General features: G+C 41.5%; 1 protein-coding gene across 14 annotated transcripts in view; it reads right to left on the bottom strand.

The window, feature by feature from the left end:
- TANC2 (tetratricopeptide repeat, ankyrin repeat and coiled-coil containing 2) overlaps positions 1–26,439 on the bottom strand; it is a 252,476-nt gene that overhangs the window by 61,709 nt on the left and 164,328 nt on the right. For all 14 annotated transcript variants that reach the window (XM_087770084.1, XM_087770086.1, XM_087770087.1 and 11 more), the window contains 3 exons: positions 16,140–16,265; positions 7,820–8,101; positions 5,371–5,504 (listed from right to left, as the gene is read on the bottom strand). In XM_087770084.1, the coding sequence (XP_087626210.1) occupies positions 5,371–5,504; positions 7,820–8,101; positions 16,140–16,265 (542 nt within the window). The remainder of the gene's footprint in view (positions 1–5,370; positions 5,505–7,819; positions 8,102–16,139; positions 16,266–26,439) is intronic.

Here is a 26,439-nt window from a genome sequence, read left to right as displayed (position 1 = left end):
ACAGAAAGATGGCACTGAAAGGACAGTGACTTAGCGATGGTCACTCACCTCCCCTGGCCAGAGCAAGTAAAATCGAGTAGTATTTTAATGGCTGGAAGATGAAACAGAAAAAAGGCAGAAAAAACACGGCACAACATGGGAGAGCTGTGGAGTACTCTCTTTTATAGGATCTTAGGTTTAAAAACCTTACTGTTCATATTCACAACTTTTTTTTTTCAGTTTCACCTTGCAATCGTTCCATGCTATCAGGCAATATGTTTACAAGTGCTAAACAACAGTAGATGGGTTTAACAGCTACATGAAGCTACGTATTCAGCTATACGTGGCTGAAAAGGTGGTATGCATCTATCACAGCAAAGGAGCCAAGTCTAGCTTGACTCATTGGCATGGCAGAAAAACTGGCAGCCTGCTCATTGTCGGAGGGCAGACTTGAAATAAATTCAAGAATCCTGCAAACTTATTTCCATAATACATGCATATATATTAAAACAAAAGACTAACCAAGCAGTTTTGCCAGAAATGCTTATGTTTTATTTGCAAGTGTCAAAATGGGTGTTGCAATGTAAGTAGTTTTATTCATGACTTTTGAGAGTTTGCCAGATCTGGCAAGACAACCTCTTTTGTCCTCCTTCCCTGCAGGTCTCTCTGCTATAGTACAAATACTGAGACAGGGGATGGAGGAAAAGCTGCAGAGAAACTTCCCCAGCAAGGACAGCTCCGAACTCCAATGCTGAGAGCTGGGTCTGACACACTCCCCCGTGTTCCTCAGCACGACCGGTGGGAAGTCCATCAGCAGCCACTGCCTCAGCTCCCCCTCAGAGGCAGGAGAAGGCCATGAGTGAAAGGGAAAAAAGGGGCTTGTGCCAGCTCAGTTCCCAGCAAAAGGATCAATGTTACCTTTAAAATTAGGAAACTGATTCACAGAAATCTCTGCTAAGAAGCTATTAACATTGCCATACACTTAATATTTCCCTGCAAGGAAACAGAAGACAAGGCATTTGCCTCTTGAGGCCTCAAGTTTCCTGGCAGTCTTCTTTCCCTGTCTAAATAACAGTCCTCAACACAATGCCAACCACAACCTTGAACGTGACCTTGGTGTGGCACCAAGACTTTGATCTTTCCCTTTTAAAAATATTCTCCCTCGACACATCCAAAATGATCCCTAGGAGCTGGAACAGGACAGCCAGAGCAGACTGGGGTGATGCTCCAGGTAGGACATTATTGTACTTCCAGTATTTTCTCTGCTAATCTCTCAAGGCAGAATCACTCTGCCTCCACTTACAAAATCTCAGTAAGATGGGCTGTTAGGTAGAGGAATGACAAAAGGAACAGAGCAATCTCAATTTTAAGCTCCTTGTTTTCTCTCATTCTTTCAGGAGAAACTACTGCAAACCCTGAAAAGTATCCAACCCTTCCTACCATGATCGGTGCTCGTATGGCAAAAGACCCAATTTCCAACCAAAGCGAGGGACTGAGACATGAGAAACCTCAACAGCTGCCCACCAGGGTCTGGGAGGAAGGGAATTTTGCCCTGTTTTTGAAGTTTTTCTCCTCCTAGGATCCACCCGTGAGGATAAATACAGGTAATTCCTAAACCAGTTGGATACAGCTTGTTTCCTGGCACAGTTTTTGCAGGACAAAAATCACACCTGATATTGGTTTTCTAAATTGCCTCATTTCTAAGCATTTTCCTTCCCCATTAGTTTGCTGATGAACACTGAACTAGAAATCATGGACAACTTCAAACTGCTCCCTAAAAATACAACGAAATAATGCTCTTTTCCAGCATGGCAAAGAAGCTGGAGCAACATGAGTGGAGCTCCTGCTAGGCAGTCTTCAGTTGCGTATTTCTAAAATGAATGATTTGTTCATCTCCGACAACAAGAGCTAAAAGCAAACCTTGCCCCCAAGAACTTACTGCATGAGAAACAGACAGAAAAGTACAACCCTGAATAATCCAGAGGAGGAAAAGCAACCATTCACCTTTCATTTCTGTCATCATAAACACACAACTTTTGAGTTTTGGGATAAGTGACATTTTCAGAAGGAACGGAGTGGGTGAGAGGGACGACGTGCTTCCCACTAGCATTCTGGAGCCTGCGCCAACCATTACTTAAGCCTTTTAGTGTATTATTAATCTGCTTTCATAATGATCTGCATTTCTGTAGCACGACCGCAGCACAACCTGAGAACATCCTGCTCTGCTCAGTGCAAGCAGAGGTGGAACATCTGCACATAGCTTTATCTAGCTCCTCACGTATGTTTCATATATCTCCTAAAATATTCCTGACAATTGTGGTTGTCCATCACTGTCAATACTTTCTTCCCTACTTCAATTCTGACTCTAGCCTTAGTGCAACCATTAAACACACATATTCGAGAAATACTTTTCCAACCAGACTAGCCCACGGGTCAGTCTTTCCTTCTATTCCTTGGGCTCTTTTTAATTCAGCCAGTTGAACAAACACTATTTTAAGTAGGCCATCAGCAATTCTTTTTTATTCCACAGCTACTGATACAGGAATATGCTGCTCTTCTCTCTCTTCCTCCTGCACCAACGGACATTCCACTCCCTTTCTTTTTTTTCTTCTTTTCTTTTTTAGATTAGATTTTGGAGAGCCTTTAGCTTATCTGTGTGAAGACTTTTCCTAAACCGTCCCCAAGAATGCCTGCTGGAGAATGTGGCATCAGACATTCAGATTAGGCAGCTAAATTATTTTAACCAACTATTTTTACTATTGTCTACAAGACATTCGGTGTATTTGCTCTGTTTAAGAGTTCAGCATCTTCAAAGCCTCTTATGAACAACAAATTCTCATGACTTCTATAAGGCAAGTTAGATGCGTGTGATCAAGTTTCTGAATGAGGTGATTGCACACAGAACAAAGAGCTCAACGCTATTATTTTAATGGATTTTCAATTCTGTTGCCAGGTCAGTAATCCTTTTTCTCCCAGTGTCACTCAGAGACTTCAAAAACCACAGCTGGTGTGGAACAGTCAGTGTTTGTTTTATCTAGGAGGACATCATACAGCATGGTTCTTTCTAAGCAAATCAATTTATCTGCTTTTGACAGCAAGTATTCATCAGTGGCGATGCTGAGTTGTACTACTCAGGAGGTTACTGAGTGCACTACGCACACGACTTCCAGCTATCAATTTGACAAACATCCTAAACCATTTTATTTGCCTTTATTTCCCTTCCTGAGGCTTGATAATCCATCAAAAGTGTTTGTAATATGCTGCACAGTAGTTCTGGAAAAGGCTCTGATGCAATAAAAACAGAATTGCTGTTTATGAGCAAGAATCACCAGCAGGAACATAGAGCTTGGAAAAAAGAAAAAAAACCCCAAACCTCAAACTCACTCCTATACTTTCAGAAAAATTTCCCTTTGTGGAGGGAAATGAAGGTCTGAATCAGGATTTAAGCACATGTTTTATTTCAATGCATGGCTTCATCCAGGAACACACTGCAGCAGTACCTGGAAGGCAACTGCTCTTCTGAATTGAGAAAACCAAGTAACGCCTCGTTACATATTCCTTTCAACATCAGATATCAAAGGACCATTATCTCCACAGATCACTTTTCTTTTAATAGGCAGGGAAATGGAGGCAGGCAGATGAGATGCTGGTCTACAGCTAGGCTAACAGCAAAGCTGGGAACAGACCCAAGGTCTCCGAAAGCTGAATCAAGCCGTGCCGCTGCTGCTCTGACTCATCCCAGGAATTGTTTGCTAAACAGTACGAAGCTTTTCAGAAGTTTCACATGCTGTGTCAGCTATTCGGGTAGAAGAAGCGATTCCAAGTACTCTAAGGTCAACTCATCAGCCTTGGCACTGATCTTTTCATGAAGGCTTAACATTTGGAAGCTGGTGACAGTTATTTCTGGAATCTGCCTACACTTACAGTAGTTGAGATTTATTGGGAGATTAACAATCATACTAAGTATCTGTAATCCTGCTGCTAGCGCAAGAGGTAGTACATCTTCCTAACTCATTTGTTATGTTCTGATCACAAAACACAGGATTTGTTTTGCAGAAAAAAATTGGCTAGGGGGCGAGCAGGGCTTTAAAACCCTTTCCTAAAGGGGTCTGCAGCCAAGGTATAACAACCTATTTTTACTTTATTTTTGGCTATAAAAATTGTTTCTTGCTCTTTTCTCCAGTGATCAGAGAGGCAAAAAAAGCTTCAGTGCATGATCTATGCAGTGGATGTGACACACTGTTTAAGAGAGTCATATCCCTTACCTTTTCCAGGAGGAAACCAAAGCTAAAACCGTATCCATTTATCAATTACATATCCAGGATTACTTAAGCACTCAGGGGAAGAAAGCCAAGATAGATGAGGTATTTTAAGCAGAGATAGCACACTTTGCTGGCCTTTCTGGTAGTCTGCAATGCTTAAGATTTGCAAGGAATATGATGACTCATGCGTCCTGAACAAAAGCAGACCTGGCCATTGCATTCCTTTCAATAACCCCACGTGGAAGAGCAGAGTATCAAGTCTTAATATTTATTTATGCAGATACCACACACTCTCTGCCTTGCCATCTGGGTGCAGCAGAAAGCAGACAGGACAAGACATTATCTGGCACAAAAAGCCAAGCAAAACATGTCCTGGAAATAATTTAGAACAAAGACTTTGCTTGATATTTTCCTCTCCAAAGTGGGAGCAGGCAACAGGAAAGCATTAACTGCTCACATCCTCTCAGAAGGTGTAGGAGGAGCAAGCTCCTCGGATTTCAAAGCAATATAATGGCACCTTCCCACCACCACAAAAGCAGGTCTAAATCTCAGTAATACAATAAAATTCAAGCTGTAAATCTCACCTACAGTACGTGATAGTGTTATATACAATCCACTCTTGCCATAACAGCAAAAGATTTGCATATCGCTCAAAAGGCTATGATCTGCTTTGTAGACTTTTCCAAAAAATGCCTAAGCACACACACAGCAGTAATGCTCACAGACTGCGTCTTTACCCACCATACGATATCTGCTCTTTTCAAAATGAAACACCGGTCAAACAATTGGCAATTTTGTCTTCACTGTTGAAGAAAAATTACAATTATTCTGGTAACTATGTCATATCATAACATTTGTAAGGATAAAGTAAGATGCCTGGGAAAGAGAAACTCTCAGAGTAGAAGGGGAGTGTATTTGATGTAACGGGGATTTCATTTTACAGAAATAACTTTCCTAGGGTAATAAAACTTGTTCCAGAAGTTTTTCTCTAGACTCTCCCAGTACGCATTTGAATGCACACATTTTCCAGCGCACCAAGTGATGTAAGGCAGGAGACTTTCCAACAGGTTCCATTAAAATGGACATTTTCCCAAGGACCAAAAAAATCCTGAGACGAATGTTTCCATACCTGTGAAGCAAGTCTCCGCATGGCCTCTTCCTGGCGCCGGCGCATTTCAGGAGTCCCCGGGCAGCTCCCACTGGTGATTGATGAGTGAGCAGAAGGCGGCTGGGTTAAGGGCAGCTCTCGGTTTGCATCCACATCTGTCCGAAGGAAAGAAGTTATGAATGGCTACAAGACAAGCACGACTGACATTATTATTACAGACTAGGCAGTTGTTGTTTTCTAGCAGGCATGCATGGCAGTTAAAATACTTTCCACAAATACTCCAGTTATGATTTCAGGCAGCAAGAGACTGTGACACTGTGCAGCCAGGCCAGAGGCTCCCCAAGAAACTTCTTTTGGAAGCAGCACTTTTGGGAAGGACCACTAAGATAAAGCATTGAGCTTGTCTTATTCATCTTCTCCACTGTAATTTCATTGACTTTAAAATAATCACAATAATTGAGTGAATTGTGCACTCTCGAAGGTATGCTCTGTCTTCCCAGTTTGGTATATTTTAGTGCAGTGCTCTCCTAGTCTGCAGTTCTGTCCACAGATCTTCCCTCGCTACGAACAATCACTGGTTAATTTGGTTCTGAGTCCTTCTTCAGTGGAGACAGCCAATTTTTCTGAATTATGTGCCTATTTTATAACATAAATAAATGGAGAGCCATAGCTAATCTATCTATCCGAAGCCCCTTAATGTGATCAGCGGGAGAGAAGCAGGCAGGAGTAGCACCAGGATCTGGAAAAGGCTTGCAAGCAAATAATGAATTATACTGGAATCATCTCTGTCAAGTTTAACTGCTTTCTATTGCATTTTAGCTGGTTCTTTTGCCTGGCAAAGCAGAAATTGGCTTTACCAGTAGCTTGCTACAACAGTCCATTCACCTGGCCTTTGTGGATAACCTTTTCAAACCACTCAGTTTTACACTCGTAGGTACTCATACAGAGTACTTTTGCATGACACTAAGACATGCAGTACTTGATGATGTCTAATTACTGATTATTTTAGGAACGTTTTAAAAGCAACAGTCCTCTCGACCACAGCCTGTACTAGCACAGGATCTTCCTGAATGGATTGCTGCAATGCATCCTTGAGCTTGACTTGAAATCATAATGCAAACAATGACCCATTTAATGGCAAACAACAGAGGAGGACGACTACTGCCCACATAATTAAACCCTGAATCTATTAGCAACGATGCATATTCTTGATTTTGAGCATGCAACACCACCTTCACCTGTATTGTTTGCCAGAGACAGGAATTAAGAGCTTGAGGCTATATTTATGCCTGTTTACTAGTGCTGATTTACTACAGCACAACTGCTGTAGTATAGTCAGGTCACCTGATTAGCATTTAACATAGATTTTACTAAGTATAATAGACTTTTTTTTTTCAGCATGCGAAAAAGAAAATCAAAGAAATTTGCAGAATAATTATTATCCTCTATAGCTAGACTAGGACTTGTGATCTATTTAGGAAATAAAGTGAAATTAGTTGATTGATTCTAAAGGTCTCCATCCCAAGAACTAACACTGAGGAATCATTCAGCTTTCAACTTCATGGACAAACCAGAGTGTGAACTAAACTACAGCGTGTTAGGTGTGACCAAGGATCTTTGTCCTTCGTGCATGAAAGATGCAGGGCACTTTCTCATTTGAAACAGCCAAGCTTTTAGTCTGGGAACAGTGGTCTCTTTAATCTCCACAATCCCTCCAAGCAGACTGGGGAGACATACAGTTGGTGCACTGCAGAGCTGCAGTTAAAATATAGAAACAAGCCCTGCCTTTCACTACGCATTGTTCACTTAGCTCTGACAAGTGACACTATTCAACATGCCAACATTTGGTGACATTTCGGATATTTCAACATGGCTAAGAGTACTGGATTCCAGTAAACAGATTTAACTACAATTTCACTGAGATACAGTGACCTAGATCCTTAAAGATACCTTTAGGTATCTAACCCCGTATTTTTAGTCCTGTCTTATTCACTTACTGAGAGCTGAATGATTTTAAAATGTTGTCATCCCCACCTGCAAACATGTCAGCACAGAGTGATGTGGATTGGATGGGACCACAAGAAGTAGAGCAATCCTGGGTGCCGAGCCTACATAGGCCACCCTAAACTTTTATACCATGATAAACAAACTGTATGGGAAGGAGAATGCACCGGCATGTATTTGTAATAATAGCATATTGGCAATTAAAATTGGAGTCTTCCCAATCAGAGAAAATCCGTGATGTTTCTAAGTCAGAGAAATAAGAGACAGACTATTTTGACTCTTCAAAAAGTAGATTTGGAACGGAAGCAGTATAAATATTGCTGACAAGTGCTTCCTTTGCTTGGCAACAAAGACTAAGCTGATTTCTTGGGCCTGAAGAGGAATGGGATCTTTTCAGCCAAAACTATTATAAAAGTTGATGGAAAAGGTCTCTGATTTTTGAAGATCTGTGTACTGCTGTACTTACGTTTCGGAGAGGCATGTGGGCTATCAGAAGCAATCTGTCTCATACGTGTGCCATGGCAGCTGAGCGCGACCAGTCTGGAGATGATGGCAGTTTTTCCAAACCCGATGTTCCCAACGATCACTACACCTTGGTTGACACTGGTGTTTGAACTCTGCAGCTGCGCATCGATCTCGTGGAACACCCAGTCCCGGCCAACGAAGACGGACTCGGTGGTGATGCTGGGCACCTCAAAGAGCAGTGGTTTCAGAGAAATGTCAGGAGGTCTATAAGGTGCGAAGCGTACTGCAAAGAAGAAACATACGGGAAGAACGTAAACATCAATGCTAACAGTAAAACTATAGCTCGGAAATTGCTGTTTAATCTTCCTTAGAAATCTTTTCATTGCAAAAGGTGAAAAAAACAGAAGCTTGTATTACCCACAGCTTTGTTGTTAAAAGCATCTGGCTCATTCGTAGCATTTTTCACCAAAGAAGCTCAGAGACTTTTACAGGAAGAAGTAGTTTACAGCTAGGGAAAGTGTAGCTGGAGAAATGAAATTTCTTCCTTAAAGTCACCATAATTAAAGGCCCTGCCACAGGCAGAATGGTATGCTTTCCAAGGCAGCTACCCCCACGACACAGTATTATATGTCTGTTCAATATATAAATATATAATATGTCTGTTCACCTCTTCAATCCAATGAGCACAAAAAAAAGTCTTAGCAATTTGAAGTGTTAAATCAATCTAAGCAAAGCTATTTCAACTCTTCCAAAGTATATAAACGAAACCAGATTGCTGATAGGATTTTTCTGTGTGGCAATGAAAACATTTTCTCTTTTCACAAGGAAAAGTGGTGTTGCAAGCAACGAAAAGTTAACAAGGAGTGCAAGAAATACCTCCCCAACAGATCACGTATGCTGGTGCAATGCTAACACCTAGAAACATGGATATTGATCATGCTACTTTTTCAGAACTGGACCTGGTATGGCAGCTCTGAACACACCTTCCAGCTGCAATACATGTATTGTACTTGATATTCCACATGAATATTTAGGCTGATGTGGTAAGCTGTGGAAGATTTGAGCTGTGGATCACAGAAGTTGAATTCAGTTTGTTTTGAGATCATATGGCACACTGTAAATGAAAACAACCATACGAAATCTTGATGTCTTCATAGGATATTTAAAGAGATAACCCATGAAGCCGCAGAGGAGGAGCTCCCTGAGCAGTGCTGCAGAAGGATTTAAGTCAAAAAACCTACCAGTTTGCTCAGTGTTATCTCTTGGCATGATCACACTCCCATCATTTAGATTAGCTGCTTCCAGCGGAGACCGTTTTGTTTCTTTGAAGTTTTAAAAGCCCTCAGACACTTAAAAAGCACAAACATCATTCAGAAACTGCTGGCGTCTGTCATTTCTTCACCCGCTCACCCTCCACTGTGGATGTGCGGGTGGTGGTTTCATCCCCACACAGACTCCCTGGTCTGGCCTGAAGGCCCTCAGGGGTACAGATAATGCTACCACACCAGGCTTTGTACTAAACTCATTGAAAATAGTTTATCAAATTACAACAGTGGGATGCTTTATCTACATGGGAAGAAGTTATAGATGTGCTACCACCCTGAAGATCTTACTGTAAATATAAACACATGGTTTTTGAACAGACGAGTGTGCTGTGTCAAGCTCTGCGTTTCGGGATGAGCTCCACTCCCAGGCTGTGCAATGAATCCCTCTGGAGGCTACAAACCATGCTGGCGCCTGCTGCCTCCCAGTCCCTGCAAGCTCTCCCCCTCCCTCTGAACCAGTCCAGCAGCAGCAGAGTGCCCCCCCAGGCTCTGAGCGCCTCTGCCCCAGCACCGCCCTGTCCCTGTGCCCCCTCCCCAGGGAACCACTGAACTGATGCCCATGACTCAAATCACCTCAAAATCCTTCACAGACCTGACCAGGGAGCTGATCTATTAATCCAGAGTTGATAAAAGGGCTGGGATTTAACGTTACATCAGATATACCTAAGGAAAACAGCTTGTATTTAAAATGTTAGGTATTTGCTGGCACAGGAAGGTGCTGGAGAAGCAAAATTACTGGCAGCGGGAGGGGACGAGGCAGCAGGGCTGCTGCAGCTGGCGGTGCCGAGGCAGCCCCGGGGGCCTGGCTGCGGCAGCAGCATCACAGCTCCTGGCTGCAGCAGCACCGGCCTGGCTCTCGGCATCAGCAGGGCTGACGGGCTTCCCACCGGATGATGGCATATTGCACAAGCAATAGCACATCGACGTGGCAGAGATAACCAGCTGTAGTGGTCCAACTGATGCAAAGTAAGTGTTCCAGCAATGCATTTGACGAGGGAAATTTGTTGTTTGCATTATGCCACCAATACTATAAATAGAAAATTAAATAAATAAATTTAAAAAAAGGACTCCATTTGGAAAAAATCAAGCTAAGATTTGTACTTGATAAGCTACAGCTTTACTTCACTTGTGTGTGTGTGTGTATATACGTGATATGTCGTGTTAGTGACTGAAAATGTACAATGATGCTCGTCTGAAAGCCAGAAGTCTAACAGGTACCAAATGGTCTCAGGGGCTAATGCAGAGACAAGACTGATTAAACATAAAAGCTATGGGATCCAATAAGCTCCTGCTTTACATGGTAGAGACGTGGACTCAAATCTTGGTTTCTCTTCAGAGATGCAAATGGCTTTGAGGCTGTGTGATGCCTATCCTGCAGCTCTGATCAAATGATAACTACCAGTGGTGCCCATGATGGCTGCATCTGGTCCTGATGGCTGCATCCGGCTCAAGGCCCAAGGTGGATTGAGGGGAGACAGAGACCAACACAACAGCCAAGGGCTAATTTATGGCAATGCGCCCACCTGACCACAGTGCTGGTCTGTGCCGATTCAAGCCAGATTTGGAAGAAACTGGCATCTGTGGTTGGTATGCAAATACAAGTCAATCATCTTACCCCCATAAATAGTGAGCAGCCCAAGAGCCCTTTGAGCTCTCCTGCACGGCAGTGGGCTGCACACTGGGATCTCCCCTTGAGTAGGGACGCCTCTCAAGGTTACTCCTCAAGGTTGAGAGAATCCTTACTGCATCCGATACTCGGTAAGTGAATTGGGAACAAGTGCACTGAAACTCTGTAATCTTAGCTAAGTAATATAAAGGATTGACTGAGCATATTTAATCCTTTAGACATAAACTGTTGACCGAGTCTGGGACTAGGATTGGATCCAGTTGCACCTAGACTCCTCTCTGAGAAGGAGTTTCGAAAGCAAGGGGGTCCTCTCTGAACCTCATGACTCAACAGGAGGGTCTCCCTGGCAGTTTTTGTCTGACCCTGTCCCCTATGCAGTAAATAATCAAGTGTACCTTGCCATCAGATCTTGATGAACTACTGTCGCATTTACTATCAAACTTTGTTATCAATAAACATATTGCTGCTTCTCTCTTACAAGTGCACTCTCACTCCATCCGCAAGAATATCCTAAAGATTGGTCTTTATCCAAGTGGACAAGAAAATACACATCTTGTTGTCACCTGGGAATAGCATATCCTGCCCTAAAAAAGGATTAACAAAACCCCGAGAAGAGACATACCCACTTACCTACCTATAGCCAACCCTCCTGCCCCTCCAGACCTTCCAACACCACTGGTCACTGACCACAGCGGAGCAAACCTCTTCTGCTGACAAGACATTTCACAACCTCAGGCTTTGTAATCTCAGGGCTCCCGGAGGGCAGGGGATGCTGGTAAGCATCTTGCCATTCAGAGAACACTCACTGCCACGTTGGTTTGGACACAAGTGCCGAGAACACGCTTTTTGTCCCACCAGCCACCACAATTACCTCCACATGCTGGCAGAAGACATTTTATTTCATCACACCATCTTTGGAAGACAAGTGCAGCATCAACATTTTCCTAGCTGGACTATCGAAAATGTTCATGAATAATTTAAGACTGCCGTTGACTAATTGCAAGCCATGTGCCAGATCCTCATTAATTTCCGATACTGTCTGCTGTACCACACCAAAATTCTCCCTTGTTACTATTTATTTTACAACCCTCAGCAGCCAGCGGTCCCCAGGCACAGGCAGGCAAGGCACAAACCCGGGAGAAGACCCCAGAGACCCGAGGGAATTTTTCAAGTCTTTTCAAAGAGTTGAAAAAATACCCCACATCAAAAGGAAAGGAGAACCAGAGAGAAGGAGGGGTGCACCAGCGCTTCAACGTTTGGGGCAGAAATTAATTAAAGGATAAGCTAATGGAAAGGGCTCTGAAAAAGAGGGTAAGAAGGTTCAGAAGTATCGGGTGAGGATATGCACACACATTTTGGATGAACCCTATTAGCCACTTGACTTTAGTACTTGTGAAAATCAAAGTATATGAATAAGCTGCCTTCCTGTCCTTGAAAATTTGTCACAACACTTGCTGGGTTTTATATTCCTGTTTAATGAAGCATTTTATAGAACTTAAGCCAGAGTACCACAGAAATACCCAGAACTTCTGATAATATCTCAACATAAATTAAACCCTCACTTTTCCTGGAAATTAGTGTGTGGAGCAGGACAGAACGAGGTCTGGTAGCGTAAAATTTTCATGAGAGTTGATGAAATACTGTGCAAACTTCTGTAGAGCCCAAGCAATAAATTCAAATCCCAAGGTGAAACACTGCCTTCCATACCCATCCTGGCTCTTTTTTGTGGCTGAAAACTTTAATTACATCAAACCAAAGCTGGCTGGATTATGTGCATGATTGAAAAAAAAGCCATTGGGCTGAAAATGAACAGGAGCAAAGTCAGAGAAAGGTCCATCCTGCTTTACCATGTAGGTCACCCTCTGCTACAAAAAGTGGATTTTTAGTTATTTTAGTTGTTGAAAGACTCTAAAATGCCTGTTTAGAAATAATTTGTTTTACAGACTCCCCTCTCTTCAAAGAGGAATTTTTTCTCAGCTACACTGGCAATCAGCATCCACAGCTCATTAGTTGTTTTACACTTTGTTCTAAATGCGTTTTGTTGCCATTTTAGTATCCCGTGGTGGAAGATCCATCTTGCTGTCCAAAGAAAGCCCTTACAGGGCTAAGCTGCATGGGCTGGATATTGTCAATGTTGAGAGGAAGCCCAGGAGAGAAGCACTTTAATATTTCTTACAGTGAAATGCAGTTTTGAATAACACAGCATCAATCAACATCTGCTGTGTCCTTCGTTAAATAAGAACCCATAAACTAGCCAAATGTCTGAGTTTATTTCCTTGCTTTAGACTGCAATTCTTTCAAGCGTTGTCTTAAACATATACATCCATCAGGATGAAACCAGTGCCTATTTTTCACAGACTGTGTGCCTAAAAAGGCTAAACTATTTTTTAGCATTTTTAAGAAGTGTGTGAAACTCTCTTACCCAAAAGGTGACAGTATTAAACACATACCATGAGATAAAAAACAAGCCAGAAAATTATAAAAGACAGTTTAAGGAAAACATGCTACTGCCATATTGTTTACATTGGTAAGCAATATATTGGTGGCGTCTGAGCCATCCTCTCCTCCACTCCAAACCTTACCTAAACACCACAGTTCTTCACACCCTGCATCAGCGCTGACATTTGCTTTTTGGAAAAGAAAAAATCATGATGGCAACAGTCCGGGTGTTCTAATGCCATACAATTTGGTTGCCATCTGGCTCCTGCTCCACGGTACATCACAGTCATCATCTTGTACTTTGGGTTACAGCAACCCTGAACAGCTTCAAATCCCGCTGGCTGAAAATAGTAAGAGCAAAAACTGCCTTCACCATCCTATTAAAAACCCGCTGCCGGTACGAATACTTGTCATGCCCTTAGCCGTTGGGATTGCTAAATTACTCCCCTGGTTAAAATAACTGATTTATCAAAAAATAGCAAGGACAGTCTCCCATTTAGTTTCTCTGCACTGGGATTCTTGAACACTGGGAACAGATCAGTGGGCTGTAACGTGTCCCCCTGATACAGGGCCAGGAATTGCTTTGCTACTTCACCCCAGTGCCAAGATTAGAGATTTTAAAGTTAAACCCAAGTTTAGGATTTCCCGTTGGAACAAATAGCTGGTGATTATAAGAGCCCAGATCAATGCAATTTCACAGTAATATCTGGAACATGTAGTATTTTTTGGGAAAAAAAACCCTCACATATTCAATAAAATGAAAATATTTCCAAATAGTGGTAGTTTGGGTTTTTCACATCCTCTTCCTCTCCCCCTCTTTTTAAAAATAGCACAGCACCTCAATTAGGATCAGAAGCAAACTCCAAAAAAACTGAAATACTGCTGCTATTCTCATGCAACTTTCAAAAAAAAAAGAGGAAAAAAAAAAAGAACAAAAAGAAGAAAGAAACTATGTAGTGCTACATGGTTTTTGAAAGGGTGTCTGGAAAACAACTTGATTCTGTTCCTACAATAAAGTTTAATGTTTTGGATGCAATCACTGCAAATTACGAAGCCTTGGCAAGCTACTCCGTTTGAACATATGGAAATTTTGTCTGTCAAACTTTGCTTTCTTCACTTACTGCCTGCTAATACATTTTTATAACTGCCTCACCAGCCAATATGATTTCATTATGGACTGTGATCCAAAGCACCACAAACCCACTTTTTTCTTCCAGTTCAGGGGCTCATGGATTTGGTAGAAATCCCAGCCAGGCTGTAACAGGTTGTGCTTGCGGTGCTGAGCGAAAACCCAACCCACCACCCTCCAGCTCCTGATTTCCTTGCCTGAGTACAGTGAGCACTTGCTCAAAAACACCCCAGAGAAAATAAAAAGTTTAATGTACTGCCAACAGAACCCCCTCTTCCTACGTACAGGGGAGAAAAAAACTACTTGTGGCACAGCAATGACCAGAAAAAAACCCAAACGAGCTTACTCGGCCATTTATTCATCTGTGCAATGTCAAATGATGGGGATAAAGCATTAACCTGGCAATCTGCTGCAGATGCAGGGCTGTCACAGTGATTGCTTGAGGATGCAGCCAAAGACCGTGCTCAGATTGAAAGGGGGATGGAAGTTGTAGGGTGGGCTGAAACCCCAAGGACATGGGATGAATCTAGCTGGAGTTGCCTAGAAATAAACAAAATACTAAAACGTCAGCCCTAGCTCCTCTTCTCATTGCTAATGTCTTTTTTGTGGAATTTCCCAGGAAGAACCACAAAAATTTCCTCTCTCAAAAGGCCTTTCAGAAGTCCAAGGGCTGCCTGAATAACAGCATTGTGAGTGTCCGTAAGAGGGACGCGTTGAGACGGTGGTTCCATACACTGTGCTTGGCTCCTTCCCTACTGGTATGCTGCGAACTGTGAAGCGGGGGCTGTAATCCTTTGCTTTTGTTCAAAAAAAAAAAGAAAAAAATAGCAGCCCATCAAAATTTATCACTTTTTAGAAACTATCAAAGTATTAGCCACACAGTGCTCAGAGATCGACAGAGGGCTGGTAGGGGAGCAATCAGGGAGAAGAATTTGGGGATCTGTTGCAGTAATATCCCTATGTGGTATAGGAGCGGATGTATAGGGTAATGCTCCTCAGCCAGGGCGGGTACAGGCTCAGACCTGGGCTGTCCATAGGCACACGTAGCCCGTGCCATCACTGTGGACCTGGCTGCTGGGCTCAAGGAGGGCAGCGCTCTCAGCAAGCCAGACACACGTGAAGGAGATGGCCATCACCCCGCCTCGGGGCGCAGAGCAGCATGCTGTTTTCAATGTACAATTTGCTGACTTCTACTTGTGTTTCTGAAAAATGAGGCTGCTCAGACTATGAGCCAATTCAATAATAATACGATTTCTCTATAATCCATCTGAAACAGAGTTCGAAGCTCCAACATGTTAAAGCACATGCTCTTCCAAACAGCGCAATTACAGAAAGTTGGGGAAGGAACCTCTTTAGTATCAGTGTCAGCAGGACTGTGACGGGGCATGCGTCTTTACACTATGCCTACATAAAGCATGTATTTGGCAAACTAGACATCTAAGTCAGCCCAGAAAAGCAACCCCAAAATGTTACACCGACAGCACTTCACTGATCACGGCACTGTTTTAGGAGCAACAGGGCAGCATCTAACCAGCTACCATAAGACAGAAGGCAGGAATCCTTAGTTCATTACTTCATTTATTTTCCTTCCCCTCCAATTTGGCCACACCACCAAGAAGGATGCTGCAAATAAAGGAATCTTGTTCACATCCTCACGGAGAGGTGGCGCTTAATACCTGTATGTAAAATGGTCCTGCTCCGGCATGTTCACAAGGACATGGACAAAGCAGCTGCAGTACAAGCTCCCACCCCAGACACCCCTGTGAAATGTGAGTCCCCAAAGCCTCCACTGCACTCCTACCTCGCAGGTCCTGCTGTGTGCGGGCGCCGGCCATGCTCTGCCGTGGCATTCGGAGGGAGGTCCGCAGGGGAGTGTGTCTCTGCTCGTCCAGGTAAGCGAGATCTTCTAAGTGGGCTGAGCTGGTGGCTGCCATGAGAAAGGAAACAACTACATCACACCTGGCTTTCAGATCTAGTTTCTGGTTAATGTATTTTTCCTTTTTTAAGCAAAATACACAGAGTTGTAACTACATTGAGTCAACACAGCTAAGACGAACGAAGACTAGTTTCTCCTAGCAAGGAGTAAAGAAGTGTTCTGGTAAGTTTTTCTCATGCCCCATTGGTATTTGCTCTGGTTTGGTCTCCTGTTGATGTTCACAAACAAAAAAAAGACACACAGAAAATGCAGACACAGAGCCTCTTATATCTAAGTTCTCCCAATCACAAAACCTACTCAATCGCATGTGTGCAAAGCTTGACAGAGGCAGTCAGCATTTCCTACTACGTAAAAGACAACTCGATAGTGCATTTTATGCTGAAGCCCACAATCTCCTCTTCAATTATTTTAGAGCTAGTTAGTTTGGGTATTAACATTTATCTGTTCATAAAGCCAGAATTAGTGGCAGAAAAATTAAACCTTCAACAGACCAGCAAAAATACACAAAAAAATGAGAAAAACGTTATCTGAAGAAGATAACTTCACTATTCCAATGTTACTTGCTCATGGGAGAATTTAGTTTTCTTTACAATGCTAGATTAAATAGGAATGATTTCTTGGTCTCTGCTGAAGGTGCCATCATTACACGAATAAGCGTGGTTGCTGCAGAAACTGCAGCTAGAAACTTTCTCTGAAACTGGCAGATAATACAGCGCAAGTTATTTTCTATACTATTTTTTAACTGAAGCACACGGATCGTCCCACCACTAGCCCAGCCCACACCTCCAGACGAGTGGGCTACTTCTGTGGGGCAGAGCTACGAGCAGTGATCCCCAAGGCGTTATGGGAAAATACAGCAAATCAGTAAGAAGCAGGAAGAGTACAAACAGCCTGATTCTGAAGGTATTTCTCTCCAAACCCCATGGCCTCAAGCATCTCCTCACATGCCGCACTTCCTACCAAGGTATGACATTTACAGCGATCATTTCAGCAATCAGTTTTTAATCAACACTTTTTCCACAGCTGCCCAAGGATTACAAATATTTTTTAAATTGAATTTCATGATGGGTGCTGCACGGTTTGGTGGGAAATGCCTCTGGTCCGTATCAGAGGGGAATGAATAGTTAACACTGGCCACAAAGCTGCATCAATCAATTTTTTTTTATTGGTGATGATTGGAAGATAGAAGAAAATGTGGTTTAAACAAAACAAATTAGGATCACTTGCATCTGAATTTACCCACTGTTCTGCCATGCCAGAACCCTTTTCAGTCAAGTAATTTACAGAATATTATAAAACAAAGGAATGAAAGCTCCACTGCATGAAATAAGCTTTCCAATTACACACATAAAACTTAAAAAATAGTCTTCGCAGATCACCAGCTCTGTTCTTGTTCTGACAACTATTTCAAAAATATCATGGTAAACATTTACTGATGGAAATCACGCTGTTCAATATTTGGCTGCTCAGTACTCTGCATCCGATACTGCTTTTTTTTCTTTAGTTTTTGGTCAATTATCATAACAAGATTGTTATTTTACATTGAACTAATTAATTAAATGACTTCTTCAAAGACTGCCTATGAGGCTGACAATAATTCTTCGCTGTGACATGAGTAAACATTTTGATATAGCTCGCTAGAGTAGCTCACGGCACCGGACTTTACATCCTTCCTCCTTGCTACACAACACAAGATGTAACAATTCAACAAACTGAAAGGCAGAAAATTTCAAAACTAAGAGAAACATTATTTTCATACAACGCCTAATGACCATATAAAAATCTTTAAAAGATCTTGTTGCAGTCAAAAACTAGGCAAGGTTCAGAGACTGTAACAAGGGGTGGGGAGAAGGGGCTTAAATTTGGCAGCAGTTTTTAATGCTGTTCTTAAAATTGCCTGAACTCTATACGTGAGTTTTAAGAAAAAGAATGAGAGAGGACAAAAGGTAAACAACAGGAGCGAGAAAAAAAGAGACAATAAAACCATCAAAGTCTGTTTTTAGAAGTCCTTTATGCTCTTCTACTCTTGTAAAGTTGATTAGATCTTCACTGTGAAGGAGCAGATTAGAGCTGAAATGCTGCAATTAGAAAGATGTGGCTTTAGTGTGGATGCAAGTTATTTTCTGTAAGCACTAAACCCACTGCAGCTTGCACACAGCATCTCCAGCATTCAGCTTCAGGTTTTACTTATATTACAGTGGCACAGCCCTATGGCATGTGCCTTCTGCATAAAAACTTGTGCAATTTATGTCCACGTTTTGCAGTGTAACTGAGCCAGAGGATCTGCAGCGGAAGAGCAAATGTTACTGCAGCAACCACAGGCAGACCCAAAGGATCCTGAGGGTTTCTAATCCAGAGACACAAATCCCAGGCTTGCCCGGGAGCCTGGTACCACCTCAGGCAGGTCAGTCCTTCCCACTTCAGCCTTCATCCTACCATCCATATGGGCCATGCCAGCGTCAGCTGGAGTATGCCTATACATTTTGATGCACTCACCCATGTGGCTGCTGACTTTCTCATGAAAAGTAGGACCTTAATAGATAATCCTTTCTTGTTAAATAGAAATCCCTTTTCACTTCAGTTGATTGTCAGGCAACAAGATAAAAAGCAGCCAGGCAGGATTGCCTAGCGCTGGCTAGTGCATTTAGGATATGCTGAAAAAACACACCAGAAACAGCCCTGATCGATCCTGGGAGAGTTTAGAAAAGGAATATTCAGGCAAATGAGACCCCCTTTTTATAAAAAAAAATAATTTTTTAAAATCAAAGTCTGAATGCTTTTCTTTTATATTTGTAAATGACACTGCAGTAAGCTTATGCAGACCATTAAATTAAGATAAGGATTATCATCCTTTCCAGGCATATCTTCTGCCCTTGAATGGAACTTATTAATGAATTACACACAGAGCTCAGCAATTTTGCTGCGCCAAGGCTTCATCGCATACAATAAACAAACTTGCTGGCTGAAAGAACTACTGTTTCTTTGTGAAGACACTACACTTTTTCTTTACTGAGTTCTGTTAAATACCCTCATGAATTCAGTTCAAGTTACCCTGTTGAAGCTGCTCCTGCTTCCCTGAAAAAAAAGGAAAGAAAACAAAACTCCCCATATTGGACTTGCTGCAAGGAGAACCAAGCACTCACAGCAGAGCACGACTGTGTATGCTCCATCACTAAATATATATATATATATATATATATATATATATATATATATGTGTATATGAGAGAGTGAGCGTGCGTGTCTCTGTCTCTCTCTCAGCTGCTGAATGACAACATTTCCTCCCTCTAAATTCCATATTCAGTCCTGCTCCAGTCCCATTTTAATTCTATCAAGCACATACAGAGCCATCAAGGATGACCAGAAACATTAATCTTGCTAGTAATTTCATTTCTTTATACAAGATCATTCAACGTAGCAATAAACTGATAAAAGCGCATTTTTCCAATTTGTATAACAACAGTTAAAAACAAAAATTATTTCCTCCCCAATTACTCATCAAAAAAAAACTAAAATAACTTTTTTGAGGGAAAATTTACATTAGTCCTTGAATAGAGAATCAGTTCTACAATATAATTATTAGCAAATTTTTTCTTATTTCAGTCTCCAGGAAAACACCCTCATACAAGCCAATCTTGCACATACTGAGAAAATACTGCATTATAAACATGCTGCATGCTCAAGAAGCAAGACCTGCAATAATTGCACAGGAATTTAAATGCAAAATTGTTATTCTTAAGAGGCAGAGATCATATGCCATACACAACCTGTACCGCCCAAACCATATTTGACTCACAAAACATACATGACTTGATTGTTTCAGAAGCATTAACTACTGGCAGCTCCACACCTAGCATGTAGTTTTCTTAAATCAACACTAATCGTGTTCGTTTAAAATTTTGTGGAAAAAAACTCGATGAAGAGACCTGCTGGGAGAGTGTGCCTAGGTTTTCAAGCCTACTTTTTCAAACTCTATCAGCTGGTCTAGCCAAACATGGCATCTCCCAATTGACACATCATTTTCTTTAAAACAGAGGCTAAAAACCAGCATGGGTATATTTTTTACTTTGCAATATTGGCAGTTCTACTTTTTTCCTCCAAGAAGGCTGCCTTTAAGGAGTTTTTGTTGGTGGTCTTTTTCCTTTCTTTTTCTCTTTTTTAAGTCCTCAAAATCTGCTTTTGGAATAGCTTCAGATGAATGGAGTTCTGTGATATTTCATCTCTTACACAAAAGTCACATTTAATAGATAAAGAGCTGAGAGCCTCATACACATCAGTCCTATCTTCTCCTTACTGCCTGCAGGATTTTCCTACTTACGATGCAGGAAAAGGTTTTCAACATGAAGCCACGATTTCTGGAGCCTAAATGATGGACAACTGGTGACCACAGCTGTTTACGCAGAGCTGGACTTTGAAGACATCCTTAGAAACTGGTTTCTAGACTGTGTCCACGCCAGCTAGCAGCTAAAAGGAGGGTTAGCAATGTTGGGACTCATGATGGTTTCTGAGGAACATAATTTTACCAGCACTTGTTGAGTTGTGTAATTAAAAAGCTCTTCTAATGCAAAGGGCTGAACAATCTTTCAAAATCTCATTAATCTTCTAGGATGTGGATTTTGGTGAGAAGACAGGAATGAAGCCTGAGGGCTGTTCTTTGCACTCACCCAATAACTGAGGTCTACAGAAAGATGGAAGTAGTCCCTTATTACAAATCAAGAAAAGACCATCAACTCTGCTTGCTCCAAAAGAGCAAATGGCAAAGGCACGACAATCCGGCTGTTCCGACGGCTGCTTGATGGCACTAATTACTGCACGACAGGCAGAAAGGAGTTTCTGAAGCAAACAACAATGAATATTTTTCGAGTCCCTACAATACACGTGGAGCCTCCTGAAAGAATTGTTTCATTTCCTGGGGAGAACTGCAATCCTGCTGGCACTTTTTTTTTTTTTTTTTTTTTTTAATTTATTTACAGAGTTTGCATTTCAACCTCTGTCCTGTCTGTGAAATGAGAAGACAGCTGCAATCCCAGATGTTTTGTAGGGGCGGATGTTGTGCACTGCCAGGGAAGAGCATGACAATGGCCAGTGGGCCCATTTATTGTTGGTCCTACAAGAAGTGAGGAGTTATATCTCAGCAGCTCAAGGGCAGGCTCTCTTCCCACCTTCATCATCATCAGCTACAGTCGCAACTGAGGAGACTCATACATGACGAACTGCAGTCAGCGTGAGCTGCCAGATCCACTTCACATTTTGCCATGGATTATTTTTGCATAATCATCAGTACAACTATCCTGCCATTTCTCAGGCTAGTGATTTATCTTCCTGATTTAGAACTGAGGAATAATTAGCGAGATCTAAGGCCAGAAGAACTAGAAGTAATTTCTTCTGAGAATATGCTTCAGTACTTCAAAAATTATGCAAGATCGATTTATCTTAGAAAATACAACATTTAACTGTTGAAAGCTTCCCCTCAATTCTGAACCTTATCCTATGTAATAAGACACAGTGACTGCAGATAAAACACAACTGAGAAAAAAAAAAAACCCTCCTCAAAAATAATATTTGTATACCACAGATGTGATTCTCCCAAGGAAATGGCAAACAAATAGTGGACGATAATTCAGTTTCAATGTACTGTTTGAACTACAAACATAAAAGGACCTGACTTGAAATTGATATTTGGCAGCCCAGGGAGGGGGTGGACTTTGCAGACAGGGTCTTCTGGGGGAGATGCTTTCACCCGAGTCAATGGGTACAGCTTGCCATGACTGATGCATGTATCAGATTGTGTTATCCAAGGTAAAATACTCTCTGTGGACCCCAAATTCAGATTCCTTATAGCTGTATTAATAATCTGCTTCAGATTTAATGACATTTTTGGCTGGATACCTAGTTTAAGTTATCAACAGTCAAACACAGATAGGACAATACTAAGTTTTGGGGTTTACCTGAAGCATCTTCATTCACTCTCTCTCCTTGGAATAATTCATATGAAGAGTTGCATTTACTTCAGAGTTTAACCATACCCCATAATGAAAGTGAAAAAAGAAGAAAAGTGCAAATTTTTGTTACACTGCAACATAGCTACCACTGCAGGGCTTGTGGAACATCATGCGCTCTATGGCAGATCTCATTAGAGCTTTCTTTCCCCCTGTTGCAGTGCATCTCGTTTAACATCGTATTTCTCTCTGTGCTATTTTTGTATCAATTCTCTTTCCCTCAGGCAGATTTAAAGGTGTTGTTAAAAAGCTTCTGCTCTGCTTCCTCCTGTGTGGTCTTCAATGGGTCTTACTGTGGTTTCACATCTCTCAGGTTGGTCACTCCAGACTGCATCACCTCTCTCACCCGGTTTCTGTGACCTTTCCCAGACTCCTCCACGGAAACCATGGGACAGAGGGAGATATGAACATATTGCATCATTAAAAAAGACACTTTTGTGACAAGTTTCTTCCAATCACCTTCATTGCTTGCTCAAATACTGCTGCTTGACCTCATATTGTTCTGACCTTAGGTGAGAGAGATATTTGGTTTTCTGGAAGTCACACTTTTCAAGCCACATTTTATAACCTTTCTTGTACTATTAGCTTGTGCTTCTGTCCTTGTGCGGTGCAGGCAGAGGTAGGCAGGTCTGCCAGACACTCAGATCTCTGCCAGAAATACCCTTAGAGGACCAGCTGCCAGATACCGTGATACAGGATGCTCCCCAAGACAGCCACTGCTCACTGCGTTTTCAAAAAGACATAATTTATAAGCATTTATGCAAACCCTGCCCTCAAAGATGTACTTTTCTAATGGATAAAGAATTTGAAGTTAGTAACTAATAATATATTTGCTGCTATTGTATATTCTCCAAGAGGAAAAAGAGAGGAGCTGGTATTATATAAGGGCATTTTAATTCTCTATTAACATTTAAACAGACCTTATAAACCATGCACGTGGTCTAAATAACACAAGATTTCATGTCATTTCACGGTTAACGGAAATAGAATGAGACGTTCAGTGTGTACATGAAACGCAAACTTGCCTAAGAAATTTGTTTTCATTCAAAAATCTGAATGCTCAACTCCAATGCCAAGTGTCTTCTGATGATTAGTATGAAAAATGTTGAAGTCTGTAAAATGAATTATTGTGTGTGTTTGCCCGGAATGGGGTAGGAAGAAAATGCAGTTGAAGCTTTCACTTTCTGGGAACAATAAAACAGCAAAGCAAATGGATTCATATGGGGCTGAACCGTAAAAGTGACTTTTAAAGAATTATTGGAAGACCCGGGATTATATTTATAGGTTTTTTTCTTGGATCATAACCTCTCAAAAATTGCAGCCCTCCCTCATTTTGGAGCACACACTATCTCTTCCAACAGGTAAAAAGTTCTGCACCACACAGAAGTAAAGACCACTTTTTTTTTTTACCCTTTTTAAAAAAAAAAAAAAAAAAAAAAGAATTTTGCTACCAACTCCTGACTGTCTTCCTGAAACTGTCACCCAAATCACTGGAGAACAGGTAAATGCAACAAAAAAGGGAATTTTAATTGGTTTTTTGGTAATTTGCTGTTACTATCAGTGCCATAACCATGGAGCTTTGCACCCTTTGCCATTGCCATCACAAGGGCCTTTGGCAACGACTGCTTCAGGCCAGCATTACAGCTGGTGTACACACAGCTTTGTGAGTGCTGGTGAAATACAGAGATTTTTCCATATCATCATACCTAACACAGACACTTGGTACCTTGACTCCACTTCTTTGTTCCTTTCCATTTCCTGCCTTTTTTTTTTTTTTTTTTTTTTTAAAGCTTCAAGATTTGGGGTTTCAGTTAGAACTGGTGATTACTGGGCTATGCTTTCTGAATGCCACACAGCAAGAAAAATTGCTGTTAATACTGGAAGAATGAAGCAACATTTCTTTGTACTGCAAAGGCCATGTTCAGGAGAGGTAACACGTACCTCCCAGCACTCCCTTATCTTGACTACGTAGGAAGGGAATTTCCTTAATTAGAACTAACAGAATTTTTAATTTGCTTTTTTGTGGATGTCCCCCCCCTTGTTAAATTAATACAGTATAACATAGCATTGGTTAAACAAAAGAAAAAAATGTATTAATGGATTTGAGTTATAACATTGAGGTTAACAGAAAACATAATCACTTCCCTGGGCGCAACTGATTTAAAATACTACTTTAAAATCCTGAAATGTTAATGTGACTGACTGTGGTTCTAATCTGATAATGCTCCGCATTTTACATAGTTAGGGATGGAGTTCACCAAAATAGAGTGAATTTTTAAATAAGTGTAAGTATAAGGCTACCACGACTAAACTTGATATTTACAACTCTTTCCCCAATAATACGATCATCATGTAAATGAAGTTGTCTCAGATCACTGAAGTCATTAAGATTACAAGAATTTACTTCAATTTAGAGCCTCAAGAGGGGTTTCACAAAAGCAGTGTAACACCAACGAAATCCAGCTGTGCCCAAGTGGCAAAGCTGGAGGTGCTAGGACCTCTCAAATGCAGCAAGTACAGGAATTTACCTCCAGCAAAACATTGCATTTTCCCCTTATTTTCATGTCCAATGTGACTTTTCAGAAAATTCAGCCATCTGATCTTAAAACTTTGAATTCAAGCAGTGTAACTTTGGTAAAATTATAAGCTGCTAAATGCATGACATTAAAAATCTTCAGTAAATCCAGGTAAATATTCTCCAACTCCAAGAGACAATGAGAAACTGAGGCCAATATCCACAAAGGGCCACCATTCCTTGCATCTAGCTCGAGTGGGATACGTTTCAGTTTCCAAGATGAAAGCTACACAGCCGTTTCATTCCAGCTGGTTTTATGCAATTTAGCTCGTGAAAACCTAAATTTCTCAGGCTGCACTGTGGCAACAAGTGTTCTCTCCATAGATAAGAGGAATATGTTGAGGGAACCACTTCTCTTTTTGAATTGATAGGGACTTTATAAGTAAAATGGCAGAAATAGTGTAACCTAGAAAATAACAAAAAATCTTGAGATTGTAAAAAAACCCTGACATTCCAGAGAGACATAACTAAAAAATGCTGAAAGAATATTTAGCTCCACCAACCTGCTAGAAAAAAAGTGCAAGAGAAATGCTAACTCAATAAGATGATCTTTAAAAGATTCCCTATGGAGATCAAAAATACCTTTTTTATATCAAAAGACAAAAAAGACAATACAGAGCCAGGCTGGGCTCCTCTCTGCATTTATAAAGATGGTCTGCGAATGGTGCATGAAACCAATTTCAGGAGCTGAATTGCATTTTAACTTTGAAAAGACTTGATGAAATTTGAAGGTGGAATGGACTCAGTGGCTGAGCTGCCCTGGCTGACGTTAAAGGGGGGCTGGCTCTGAAGTGTGGTGGCACTAATTTCAATATGAGAGAGAGCTGTTAATGTGGGATATTAGGAGAAAAGAAGCAGCAGCTCTGGTCCCTGAATTTCCTTGTGTCTTCCCCTTCAAACATGGTATTAGTGCATAGAGACTATGCTCAAATTTCATTTAATTTTCTTCTCATTTATGAGCAGTACTTTATCCCGCAGCCAAGCTGTGAGCAATTTCTTGTCCATAAGTCATGTGTGACCCAGAGACCTTTAAGTTCTCCTACTACTGCAAGTGGGATAATTTGCTCCAACCCTTTTGCAGCACAGTTCCCCTTTCTCTTCCAAGTCTGTTTTGCAATGCTCGCTGCCCGGGCAAACAGCACTGCCCTTCGCAGCTGCTTCTGACTTAATACCATAAAACCGCCTAACAACTGCTATACGCCACGCAGTAACTCACTCAGTATTGCTCACCGTATGTGTTCCCACCGAGCCGATGTGAAAGACATGCTCTCACTGCTCCCACAGCTGAACTTGTAAAAAACTCGTATCGCATATACGGTAACCCCTGAATCTCAGCAATTTAGCAAGACTGAGAAGTGCTCGACCAAATCTAACATCACACTTTGGCATTTTAAGGTACACAAGTCTCCAGTTTTCTTTTTTCCCCAAGAGAAAGTATTTATCAAAAAAAGTGCTTTTAACTGTTTCTTAAGAAATATTATGCAACGAAGTGCAAGACGAGATCAATACGTGTTGGGAGAACTGCTTCCACTTGTAAGCTGAAGGGTAAGTGAAGGGATGCATTACATGGCAGTGATTGCTGTCTGTAAGC

The sequence above is a fragment of the Nipponia nippon genome, unplaced genomic scaffold (assembly GCF_047370975.1).
Source record: "Nipponia nippon isolate SJK-2023a ecotype South Korea unplaced genomic scaffold, ASM4737097v1 scaffold_32, whole genome shotgun sequence".
NCBI lineage: Eukaryota > Metazoa > Chordata > Aves > Pelecaniformes > Threskiornithidae > Nipponia > Nipponia nippon.
This window is presented reverse-complemented; position numbering and strand designations above follow the sequence as displayed.